The following is a 12,837-nucleotide window of genomic DNA, read 5'->3' on the forward strand; positions in this document are numbered from 1 at the left end:
TGCTCTCTCTGTCTCTCTCTCACTCTCTCTCAAATAACAAAAAATAGAACTAGCTTACAATCAGGCAATTCCACTTCTGGGTATTTGCCTGAAGAAAATGAAAACAGTAATTCAAAAAGTTGTATGTGCCCCTGTGTTCACCGAAGCATTATCTACGATAATAGCCAAGACAGGGAAACGAGCTAAGTGTCTGCCAGTCGACGAAATGACAGAGCAGATGCCACACACGCACACACACACATACTGTCACATGCACACACACTCGCATGCACGCATGCACACACACACACACACACACACAAATATTACTCAGCGATAAAAAAGAGCTCTGTTTGCATTTGTGGCAACATGGATGGATCTAGAGGATACTCTTCTAAGTGAAATAAGTCGCACAAAGACGAATACCATATGATTTCACTTTTATGTGGAATCTAAAAAACCAAACCAAACCAAACAGGAATGGAGTCTTAGATACAGAGAGTAATCTGGTGGTTGACAGAAGGGAGGGTCGGGGGGGGGGGGCATGGGCAAAGTAGGGGAGGGGGATTAAGGGGTACAAAACTTCCAGTCATAAAATAAATAAGACACAGGGACGCAATGTGCAGCCTAGGGAATGTAGTTAATAGTACTGTAACAACTTTGTATGGTGACAGGCGGTAGCTAGACTTACCATCGCCATCACTTCCTAACGTATATAAACGTTGAATTCGTATTTGTACGTCTGAAACTAGTATGAGGTTATATGTCAACTACACTTCAATAAAAAGAAATTAAAATTTGACTAAGGGGGATTTCTTGGAGGAATGTAAGGACGGTTCCCTATTAGAAAATCAGTGCAAATAGTACACCATATTAATCGCTCCAAAGTGAAAAATCATATCACCGGTTTTCCACGGGTATAGACGTGTCTAACAAAATCAAATGTTCTTTTTGCTTTATTAAACACCTTGGTCTAGTCAGATGAAGGGAATTGTTCCCTTACATGACATGTCTCTAGCAACAACTCAAAATCCAAAAGAACACTAGAAGCATCCCCACTCCAGTCTGGCTCAAAGCAAAGATACCCTTTCTCACCACTATCATTTTACACTATTGTGTGAGTAGACAGTGACGTCAGACAGGTAAAAAAAAGATGTAAGTATAAAGGTCTAAAAGACGGAGGTAAATTTCTCATCATTTGAAGATGCTGTAACTGCTTGCCTGAAAAACACGAGGTGATCCACCTGAGAAACTATTAGAAATAAGAGAATTCAGTAAAGTGGCCCCCTATATAATGGATATGCAAAAACAAGAGCCTTCATAAATAAGGCAATAACTAGTAAGGGTCAACGAAACATCATTCACAATAAGAGTAAATGCTATGACATACTCAGGCATAAACTTAAGAAAACGTGCCGGAGGAAAACTTTGGAAACCTATTAAGGGAGACGAAAAGAAGGCTGGCACAAAATAATTTCAAAATGTTTTATTTAACCCAAACATATCCAAAATACTATCATTTTAACATGTAGTCAGTAACAAAGCACTGAGCTATTGTGTGTTCTAATCATACTGTTTTCAGAATTCCGTGTGCGTTTTACACTTAACGTCTCAGCAGAGTTCGTGTGCTTAGCAGCGCGGGTGGTTCATGACCACCACGTCGCACAGTGCGGATGTGGGGCAGGGCGAGCACTCCTACAACGCTGCTGGGCAAGCAGATTTGTATACCTACATGATGTCGACATCCTCTATCAAAATGTAAATGCTCATATTATTAGAGCCCAAAGGACACTTGTAGGAATTTCTCCCAGAGAGTTTATTGCAGGGCACCCAGGATTGTTAAGTCTCCACGTTTTTGGCAATTGCAGGCAGAAAGGTTTATCGGTTGCATTTCATCCCACAGTATAGGAAGACTCACTGTATCACATTGCTGTTTTGATCAATGAAAGTGGTCGTTTGATTGTCTCAGTTCATGTGTGTTGATTAACGAGACTGATTTATTTCATATTTTTATTAGTCATTGTGTTTCTCCTTCTGTGACTTGTCTTCTCATGTCTTGGTTCATTATGGTTTTCTATTTTCATAGGTTGGATGCTTAAAACTTATACAAGAAGCTTTTAAAAATTAAGGGGATATTGGGGCACCTGGGCGGTTCAGTCAGTCAAACGTCCGACTCTTGATGTCGGCTCAGGTCATGATGTCACAGTTCGCGAGATGGAGCCCTGCTTGGGGCTCCACACTCACAGCATGGAGCCTGCTCGGGATTCTCTCTCTCCCTCTGTCCCTGCCCTTCCCCCGCTCTCTCTGTCTCTGTGTGTCTCTCTCTCTCTCAAAATAAATAAACATTTACAAACATTAAGGGGATATTGATATTTTGTTATACAGATGGCAGATGTTTTCTTCAACTGTCCTGGGTTTCTTTTTTTTTTTTAACCACTTAACCATTTATTTTTTTATTTTTTTATTTTTTTGCAATATATGAAATTTATTGTCAAATTGGTTCCCATAAAACACCCAGTGCTCATCCCAAAAGGTTGTCCTGGTTTTCTAATGTCGATACATCTATCCTTTTTCATTTGGGATCTCTTCCAATGCCTTTTTGATTAAGAAGTTTCACTTCATCTTGAGAGTATATTATCAGTGTAATATTTGTAAAATAGTTTCGGCGCACCTGGGCGGCTCAGTCACTTGGGCATCTGACTCTCGCTTTCGGCTCAGGTCACGATCCCCGGCTTATGGGATCGAGCCCCGTGTTGGGTGGGCTCTGCGGTGCGCATGGAGCCTGCTTGGGATTCTCTCTCTGTACCTCTGCCCCTCACCCATACTCTCTCTTTCTCTCTCTCTGTCTCTCTCGCTCTCTCTCCCTCACACACACGCTCGCTCTCTCTCTCCAAAAAAGGTAATACATTAAAAGTAAAAATAGTTTCGTGTTTTATACCTAACTCTTTTATCCACCTAAGAATCATTTTGCTGTGAAGAGCTGACATTATTTTTGCCTCTTTTCTTGGAACAATTCTGTAGTTTTCTCAGTACCATTTATTAGATAATACTTGCCTGCTGATGTGTTCTTACCTACAACGAGGTATGTTTGTGAACTTTCTATTGTGTTTCATGAGTTGTAAGCTGGATGTGGATTCATCTGTCAATACCCCTCTGTTTAACTTATTTTACTTTTAATGACTGGTAGGGTAATCCTCACTGATCACAGTTCATTTTCACAGATTTCGTGGCTCTTCTCACTTTAATCTTCTTCCAGATGAGCAGTAGAAGCTTTTTTCCTCAATTAAAACATGTGTTAGGGGCGCCTGGGTGGCTCAGTCGGTCAAGGGTCCGGTTTCGGCTCAGGTCATGATGTCACCGTTCATGGGTTCAAGCCTCGCGACAGGCTCTGTGCTGACAGCTCAGAGCCTGGAGCCTGCTTCGGATTCTGTGTCTCCCTCTCTCTCTGCTCCTGCCACACTCACGCTCTGCCTCTCTCTTTCTCTCAAAGATAAATACGCGTTAAAAAAGTTTAATGTTTTATTAGGTCTCTAATTGCCTTGAATATATAGGTTAATTTGAAGAGAACTGACTTCTTCGTAATGCTGAATCTTGTCCTCCAAAAAAGTTACGTCTCTTCCTTTGTCCATGTTTTCATTTGTGTCCCTCAGCAGAGCTCTGCAGTTTGTTTCTCCACAGGCTCCTCTCCTTTCTTCCTCAGGCAATTTTACGTTCTTGTGCTCGTTGAGTGTGGGATAGTTTTCTATTGACACTTCCAGTTGGACCTTTTCTTCCTGGAATGGAGGTATATTAGTGATTTTTCCATTTCTGATTTTGATTAATTTATTGAATATTCCTTTTAGCTTTCATATTCAGTTGATTCTTATGAATTTTCTAGGAAAAACAATCATAGTTACAAATAATATACTTTTCGACCCTTCCTTAAAGTAAACATTCTTTTTTATCATTTTTAAATCTTTGATTCATGTTTATTTATTTTTGAGAGAAAGAGAGAGAGGCAGAGTGCGAGCAGAGAAGGGGCAGAGAGAGAGGGAGACACAGAATCCGAAGCAGGCTCCAGGTTCTGAGTTGTCAGCACAGAGGCCGACGTGGGGTTCGCACCCACAAGCCATGAGATCATGACCCAAGGCGAAATCGGACTCTTACCGACTGAGCCACCAGCTCCTCATTCTCAGGGAGAACAACAACAACAACAACAACCCTTAGATGCTGCTACCTCAAACTAAGGTATTTTCTTTTTGTATCAAAAATAATTTCGGGGCGCCTGGTTGGCTCAGTTGGTTGTTGCTTAAAAAAGTTTTTTTTAACGTTGTATTTATTCATTTTGAGAGAGACAGAGAGTGTGAACAGGGTTGGGGCAGAGAGAGAGACAGACGGACAGAGAGACAGAGAGAATCTCAAGCAGGCTCCACGCTGTCAGCAAAGAGACGGATGCAGGGCTTGCTCTCGTGAACCGTGAGATCATGACCTGAGCTGAAATAAAGACTTGGTTGCTTTATTGACTGAGCCACCCAGGTGCTCCTTGTCCCGTCCTTTCCTTTCTGATACTGATACTTGCTACATCTATCTGCTGCTTTGGTATTGGCTAGGATTTTGACAAACTGTTAAATGACACTTGTGGTAGCGGGGATCCCTTTCTTACTCCTGATGTTAGCAGAATGCCCCTAGTGCTCGGCAGTACGTACAAGATTGCCCAGACTGCTTTAAAATGGGTGTCCTTATCACTCGAAAAAACTTTTCTCCTTGTGTACCAACTTGCGCTCAAGGCGTCGGTACGTCAGTGGTGATGTTAACCTGATAGACTGTGTCGGGACTGCCTTCTGGCGAAGCAGATCTTTGATTCGATTGCTTTGTTTACTGAGTGATCGGTGTGGTTTTCTATCTCCTCTTGAGTTAACATGATTATTTTTCATTCTTTCCTACAAAATTGCCCATCATCTCTAAATTGTGTAACTGTCATAAAACCATACAGAGTATCTTTGAATTTTAACATTCTCCTCCATATATTTAAATCTGTTACATATTCTTATCATTTGTTATGTCGTCTATTTGGTTTTCCTTTTCCTTTTTTCTGTACCTGTACTGTTGGTCTGTTTAAAGACTCAGATCTTGGTTCCATTGACCTATTCTAAATGGGGTTGGAATGCTTGGTGCTTTCTTGTTACTTGTTTTCTCCCCCTTCTTTGTTTTGTTTCTGTGTTGCTGGTGTGGTTTCCCTACTTTCTTGAGTTAAATACTTGGTTCATCGATTTGCAATATTTTCTTCTTTGAAGTTTATTTCTTTATTCTGAGAGGTCGAGAGTGCAGGAGGGGCAGGGAGAGGAGGAGAGAGAGAATCCCAAGCAGGCCCTGTACTGTCAGTGCAGAGCCCGAAGCGGGGCTCAAACTCACCAACCCCGTGAGGTCGTGACCTGAGCCGAAATCAAGAATCGGATTCTTAACCGACTGAACCACCCGGGCTCCCCTATTTGTAATGTTTTCTATTCATGAAATAATTTAAGGTTGCTGTGTGTCCGATGCACAGACTTTGACCAGCGCTTGGACCAGCATTCTGGATACAGCGGTAGAGGCGAAGCAGAGGTTGATGCAGAGCTGCGTGGCTATGAAGAATGTGAGGTGGGTGTGGTGGCGGGGTGTGGCATCACTGGTGGCCACGCTGACGGGCAGGTTCCCCACCACGGCGACCAGGTACACGGATAGGAACAGACTGAGGAGGGGCTGATGCCCAGGCACCTGTGACAGCCCCAGGAGGAGGAATCCTGAGACGACACTTAGGCTGCCTCTCGCCATGGCTCCTGGTTTCTGTGAGCATGCGTTGGAAACACGTCTGTCAGTATTAGAGCAGAGGCAATCTGGGAAAGCATGCAACCTTCGTCATTGGCCGAAATAAAAGTGTATGGTGCTTTTCGAGGGATTTCCAACGTGGGGTAGTGAGGGCAAAAGAGATCGAGGGATGTACAGTCACCAAGGGTTGCTGGGGCTGGTGAAGCTCTCTGTGTAACTTACTTCTTGCTTCCCCAGAAGCAAAGAAGAACCATACAGAGAAGACAGAACTCAAAGTAAGGGCAGGGGTGGGGGGAAGACAGCGGGAGCAGGGGAGTTGACACTCATTAGATCCCAGTTGCTTTTGCTTCATATAGGAAGGGTTCAGGGTGATGACCATTAAAGTAAAATTGGGTACCTGCATGTGTCTGTGTGTGTGTGTGTGTGTGTGTGTGTGTGTGTGTGTGTCTTTGCATAAACTTAGACATATATACTCATATGCATGTATTCGTAGAACGACGCCTAGAATAATATTCGCCAAGATGCTAATCGACTAACTGTGGTCATCGCTAGGATGTGAGATTTTTAACTCGAATGCTTTTAAACAAAAATCATATCAGTCTTCTAAACTGTGTTCCCTGGGGGTGCCCGGCAGACTCAGTCGGCGGAGTGAGCGACTCTCGATCTGGAGGGTGTGAGTTCGAGCCCCACAATGGATGTAAAGATAACATAAAACTAAAATCTTTAAATAAATTAAAAATAAAGAAAAATGGTGTTCCTTGGGTGTCAACAAGAGTTTCAAGAGGTTTCTGTGATACTTGAAGAGTTTGGATAAAAAGTTCACATTAGATGAAAGACGTCAGGAGTAATGCGAAACGTGCAAACGATGGGCATATTCCCACATGTTGAGAGTCCTTGATACCGAAGGACAGGACGCACGTGGGTTCTGCCAGTCCCCAGACTGCCTTCTATCACCTTCGGCGACTTGCACGTCGACATCCCAGAAGCCGCCCCGCCCCGCCCCCCACCTGAGGACAAAGGGAAGACTATCCGGGGGTGCCACAACTGAGAAGGAACACGGAATAGCAAAGCTCAGTTTTATTCTCTGCAGTAGCAAACATTCAAATGGCAAACAAAACAAGGGGACCATGAGTGCCCAAGGGCCCTCATGGCCCTCAGAAGACCAGGCAGGCCCCCAACCTCAGGTGGCAGCTAGTGCAGGAATCACTAGCCTAGGAAGGACGGACCGCCCAGACGCCAGACGGGGGACACGAGGCTAGACCTTAGCCCCCTTTCGCCAGCGCAGGCTTAGCGGGAACCGGGAACCGGAAGCGCTGCATGGTCCGAATCACCAGGGAAAGCTGGTCAAGAAAGTTGATGATGGAAATTCGGAGGAGGAAAGGGTTTTCAGCTCTCCAGCGGCTGAGAGAGGAGAAAAGGCAATCAAGTTGGAGGTGGTGGATCCTCCCCTTCCTCGCTCAGATGATAGATAGATAGATAGATAGATAGATAGGATAGATGAGAATGGAAGCTGAGTGGTCCCATGACCTGCTGCCTGCAAGCTGAGCGGGAGACCCGGCAAAGCTGATGGTGTAATTCAGCCTGAGTCTGAAGGTCTGAGAACCAAGGGAGCTGGTAGCAGTGTAAATGCCAGTCCCAGGGGGCAGGACAAGGTGAGACGTGATGTCACAGCTCAACAGTGAGGCAGAGGAAAGGCCTGGGGAAGAGACCAAATTCCTCCTTCATTCCTCCACTTTTTGTTTCATTCAGGCTCTCAGTGGATTGGACGATGCCTGCTCAACATTGGGGGTCTACTTTACTGAGTCCACAGATTCAAACGCTCATCCCATCCGGAAGTACCCTTGCAGACACACCCAGAAATAACGTTCTGTCAGGGTACCCTATGCCCAGGCAAGCTGATACATAGAATTAGCCATCGAACCCAGTGAATGAGCTGCTTTTAGGAGCGTGACCTCAGCATGCATATAGTCACCACTCTTTGACACAGGTGACTGCCCAGTGGGACTGTGTACTGCACAGAGTATCTGCCTTTCTCTGTATAGAATGGGGGCCAAAAGCATAAGTGACAAAGAAACCGCCTATAACCGACTATGTCAACATTTAAAAGTTTTGTTCTGCAAACAGTACCAATCAAGAAAGTGAGAAGACAACCCATAAAATGGGCGAATGTATTTTAAAATCATGTTTGATAAGGGACTTCTATCCAGAACATATCAATAGCTCTTGCAACCGAGGAATGCCGTTATTCTTAGAAACGGGAAAGTTTGAGATTGGCAGACACTTTGTAAAACGATCCAACTTCCCTCGGCTTGCCACCCTCCACCCGCCATGTATCGATGGGGCAATTTAGACGCACCGAGGGACCACAGGGATACCGGCAGATTCTTTCCCTCAGTGCACACTTCTCCAAGTCCTGACCATGGTGGCCAGTGTCCCCACAAAGCTAAGGCAGCCACGTCCTGACCGCATTACCCGCGCCACATTTGCCCCTTTTTCTGTCCCCCTTTGTTTGGCGTCACTCCACCTTCCGCCAACCCCACGCTCCTACTCTAACCCTCCGTCCAGAATAGGCGGGGCCTGTTTGCCCAGGCGCGCGCCAGAGACTGAGTTGCGTCGCGTACTAGGGGCGGGGCTTCGTCAGGGAGCCCTGGCTCTCCAGCGCCGCCGACGGGGTCTCCCTGGCGGCCCGTGGGCAGTCGGGCCAGCTTGGCGGGAACCAATCACATGCCAGAAACCTCACCAGAGGTCTGTCTGCGCAGGCGCCCTGGGTATCCCCAGCAGCCTTGCGCACGGAGGGGCGGAGCTTCGTGAAGCAGTCCCAGCGCCTCAGCGGTCGGCGGGGCGCGCGGTTTAGCGGCGGCCTCTGAGCGGGCGGGTGTGGCGGCCATGCAGGCCCCGGGCGACGGCGCGGACGGCGCGGACGGCGCGCAGATCCTGGACGACGGCGCCGGTGGTGCGACGGGTAGTGCTGGCTCGTCCAGTGGCCCCGGAAATCCCGGAGGCCGGGACGGCACCGCGACGTCGGGCACCGTGGCTGGGGAAGCTCCCCAGGTCGAGGGGGCATGGCCCGCCCCAAGGCAGGGGGAAGAGGCTTCGGCCTCGGCCTCCGGGGAAGCCTCAGAAAAGCAAGTGTTGGAATTGTATCCTTTCCAAGGAGCTCCCGAGGTCGGGGGGCGGCGGGGAATGGCCGGGAGGGGAGGCAGGTGGCGGCCCCGGTGGATGGGCGGGAGAGGTGTCGGGGACTTGCGGGGGCACAGAAGGGAAGTGGGGGTGGGGGTGGGGGTGGGGGGGCCGAGGGAGGCTGGAGGAAGCAGCTGGGGGTGCCGCGATGCACGTTTCCCGAAGGGGCGGCCGAGGTGGTCTTGGGTGGCCCTAAGGGCGGTCCGGGGGCAGGCGGGCCTCCGATGGGCAAGGAAGCCTCCTCCATGAGGTCCACCCAGATATGCCTTAACCGAATGTCCACCAGTGCCCTCACGGTGCCTTTCCTGTGTTACGTGGATGCGGAGCTGACCTACCAGTACCTGACCTCGAGTGCCGAATGCTACCACGAAGCGGTTCACACGGAGCTCACGGTGATTGGCAGTGACTTGTTTATGTAAGTTCTAGAAGGGGCTGGCGGGAGGCAGTGGGGAGCTGAGGTAACCTCTGCCCGACGGCCACTTCGGTTGGAGATGTGCAGACACCAAGGGCTTGGTCTAAGGAGGCACATGGGGCCCCGGGTCTGTGGCCGCCTCAGGGGTTGCTCTAAGGGAGACACGGAGGGGTAACCTTGAGGGGGGAGATTGGAGTGAGGAGGGCCAGGAGTTATCAAATCTAAAGTGATTTCCTTTTCCCCTTACTTTTAGCCGACTGACTGCTGAAGACCCTGTCCTCCTGCAGATTTCCACCGCCTCCTTGCTCAACCAGCTTTCCATGGTGGTGCAGACCATGCAGCACTTGGTGCCCGCGATTTTTTCTAGGCCTCGGCCTGGAAAAGGGGGCTGAGTCCATGACAGTATCCAGTGGAAGGCCATGTGCCCTTCCCCAGGGGCATGACCTTTGCAGTAGTTGCCACTTTATTTCTGGGGCTTAGTTATTTGCCTGTACTGGCCCGTGGGTGCTCTGTGCCCACTTGTTTTGATTGCTGCTTAAAGAATACAGATAATAAAACTGAGTTAATGTTCCGTATCTGAGTTTCTTTTCAGCACCCAGATTTTCTCCCATGTGTCCTCAGGTTGGAGGGGAGGTTCTGGTTCTAGTACTCTAGTACAAGGCAATCGAATACAATTGACGAAATGAAAGGAAATTAAGATTGCTTGGGTCCTGTCATTCAACATTGACTACCGTCAGGATTTCAGAATACTCTCGTGGCTTTAGGGTTGTAGGAATACGTTAAATGTATAACAGTCATAGCAAGGAGTAAGCTTCTTCAAGTTTAGCATCAGTTGTTTGTTTTTTTTTTTTTTCCCCTGAAACATTTTTGGGCTTTCCCTCTGTCTAAAACTTCTTCAAAAATATCTTACTGCATGGATACGTACAAGATGTATTATGATGCATTTGTTCAACACTTCAGTTTCTCGCAATTTTTTTCCTATTACACATAATGTTTTGGTGGGATTCTTGCATGTAAGTCTCTGCGTGAATGGCTGTTTTCTTAAGATGGATTCCAAGAGGCAGATCTATCATACAGAGTGGCTCTCCAGAAAATGTGCCAGAATTCTGGCACCAGCAGAATGGTGGTTTCCCCGCATCCCTGTCGTGGCTGGATCTGTTTTCTGCCACAAGGAGAAACTCAGTTTGGGTGCAGCCACACTGGAAAACAGTGTGGAGGTTCCTCAGAAAATTAAAAATAGACCTACCCTATGACCCAGCAGTAGCACTGCTGGGAATTTACCCAAGGGATACGGGAATACTGATGCATAGGGGCCCTTGGACCCCAATGTTTATAGCAGCACTCTCAACAATAGCCAAGTTATGAAAAGAGCCTAAATGTCCATCAACTGATGAATGGATAAAGAAATTGTGGTTTGTATACACAATGGAGTACTACGTGGCAATGAGAAAGAATGAAATATGGCCCTTTGTAGCAACGTGGATGGAACTGGAGAGTGTGATGCTAAGTGAAATAAGCCATACAGAGAAAGACAGATACCGTATGTTTTCACTCTTATGTGGATCCTGAGAAACTTAAGAGAAACCCATGGGGGAGGGGAAGGAAAAAAAAAAGAGGTTAGGGTGGGAGGGAGCCAAAGCATAAGAGACGCTTCAAAACTGAGAACAAACTGAAGGTTGATGGGGGTGGGAGGGAGAGGAGGGTGGGTGATGGGTATTGAAGAGGGCATCTTTTGGGATGAGCACTGGGTGTTGCATGGAAACCAATTAGACAATAAATTTCACATATTAAAAAAAAACCCTCAATTTGCATGAGCAAAGAACTTAGAAACACTAGAATAAGAACGTTGTGCTTTCCTGGCCTTGTTTCAAATCAGAGAAGACAAGTGCTGGGACAATTGGTCGGGGTGAGTGAGGCAGAGAGAGAGGCAGTGTAGCATAGTTTGGGGGAAATATTTTTTGTCACGTAAACTGCTCACCTGTTAGCATCGGTGCTGCGACACAACAGTTCCCAGCAAGTACACCGAGCCGCGTGGAGGTTGCAGGACAAGGCGAGGCTCAGATGGCCGAGTGGCGGGCTACTGTTTCTTCCACTCGTTTTTGTCGTAGTCCCGCTTGACTGAGAAGCCCTGGATCGGGCTGGCCTTCCAAGTCGAGCATCCTCTCGGTCTGCTTGGCCACCCCACTCCTCTTCAGAGGTTGCGGGATGGGGCCGTACACGCAGTGCTTCTCCCAGATCAGAACGAGAGCAGCGGCTGATGGAGAACATGGTGGTGCCTACAACCGTCTTCTGCTTGTTTGTGCTCCTGTTCGTTTCAGCCAAGCTCTCGTTGAACTGAATGTGGCACGATTCAGCTTTTTCATCAGTGGAGAGGATGCTGCAGGAAGGCCTCTTCTCTTTCGAGGCCTTCTGGCTGGCGGACGTTGTCGATGTGGGCCACAGCAGGCAGGGGATAGTCACGCCATTCGACATAACTCGAGAGAGCGTAGTTTTCACTCTTCATGACGCTTCCACGTGCTCCAACACTGAGGTGGAAATTCCTCACTTGCCAATTAGGCGAACCACTCTGGTAGCCAGAATTCTGCCACTAGTGCCTGCTGTGATTGTGGTGACCACCCTGGGAAAATAGAATGAAATCAAAATCTTCTGTGTGCAGGCGCTACGCTATGCTCCCGACCCACATCGTCATGTGTAATTCTCAGGACAGCCTGGTGAGCTGGGTACTGTCGTCTCTACACCGGTTCTAGGCGAAGAATGGAGGCCGACAGAGGCCGGGTCTGTTTGATTCAAGCACCTACTGTCTTAGCCACCCTATCCCTCCAACCTCAGCACGGTTGAGTGGAGCCACCAGGAGACTGGGAGAGTGTTTTTCCTTCTTCCGGCTCCAGGGAACATCCATGCGACTAATGAAAAACGCAGAAATGGGCAAACGCAGGCAAAGTAGGTAAGAATTGGGGAGAACATGGGGCGCCTGGGTGACTCAGTCTGTTAAGCGGCTGACTTTGGCTCAGGTCACGATCTCACAGTTAGTGAGTTCCAGCGCCTTGTCGGGCTCTGTGCTGACAGCTCAGAGGCTGGAGCCTGCTTCAGATTCTATGTCTCCCTCTGCCTCTCTGCCCCTCCCCTGCTCACGCTCTGTCTCTCTGTCTCTCTGTCTCTCTCTCTCAAAAATAAATAAACATTTTTAAAAAATTAGAAAGAATTGAGGAGAACATAAGGTTGATAAGAATCCCAATCCTGGCTTTGCAGTGGCTTCTCTATACTCCCAGGTCCTTTTGTACCTTGAAATCTTCATTTGGCCCTCTTTGAAACGGAGGGCACAATGGGGGTACCTGTTTCCCTCTTCCCCCTGCCCTCTTCCCTCTACTATGAAGAGGGCTCTTCTCAGGCATTTTTCCTAGCTGACAAAAAAAAAAAAAAAAATAGAACCAAATCATCTGCCAACCCAGAAAAAGTCTCCACAATTGTGGAAGCAAAACAGT

General features: G+C 47.7%; 1 protein-coding gene and 1 pseudogene across 1 annotated transcript; one reads left to right on the forward strand and one right to left on the reverse strand.

The window, feature by feature from the left end:
* The first annotated feature begins 8,532 nt into the window (after window positions 1–8,532).
* LOC145714614 (EKC/KEOPS complex subunit LAGE3-like) lies at window positions 8,533–9,926 on the forward strand. Its single transcript, XM_081794251.1, has 3 exons — window positions 8,533–8,903; window positions 9,230–9,358; window positions 9,609–9,926. The coding sequence occupies exons 1-3, from the start codon at window positions 8,650–8,652 to the stop codon at window positions 9,745–9,747; spliced, it is 522 nt and encodes a 173-aa protein (XP_081650377.1). The 5' UTR covers window positions 8,533–8,649; the 3' UTR covers window positions 9,748–9,926.
* A 1,413-nt stretch (window positions 9,927–11,339) lies between these two features.
* LOC145713880 (cytochrome c oxidase subunit 4 isoform 1, mitochondrial pseudogene) lies at window positions 11,340–11,916 on the reverse strand (annotated as a pseudogene).
* Window positions 11,917–12,837: the final 921 nt, after the last annotated feature.

Source organism: Panthera onca, chromosome X (assembly GCF_046562875.1).
Source record: "Panthera onca isolate mPanOnc1 chromosome X, mPanOnc1 haplotype 2, whole genome shotgun sequence".
NCBI lineage: Eukaryota > Metazoa > Chordata > Mammalia > Carnivora > Felidae > Panthera > Panthera onca.

Excerpts from the sequence above, each read along its gene's own strand:
- LOC145714614 (XM_081794251.1), top strand. The coding sequence starts at position 8,650 with ATGCAGGCCCCGGGCGACGGCGCGGACGGCGCGGACGGCGCGCAGATC. Across the intron at positions 8,904-9,229 it reads GAAAAGCAAGTGTTGGAATT|TGCCCTCACGGTGCCTTTCC; the intron begins GTATCCTTTCCA and ends AATGTCCACCAG. Across the intron at positions 9,359-9,608 it reads ATTGGCAGTGACTTGTTTAT|CCGACTGACTGCTGAAGACC; the intron begins GTAAGTTCTAGA and ends CCTTACTTTTAG.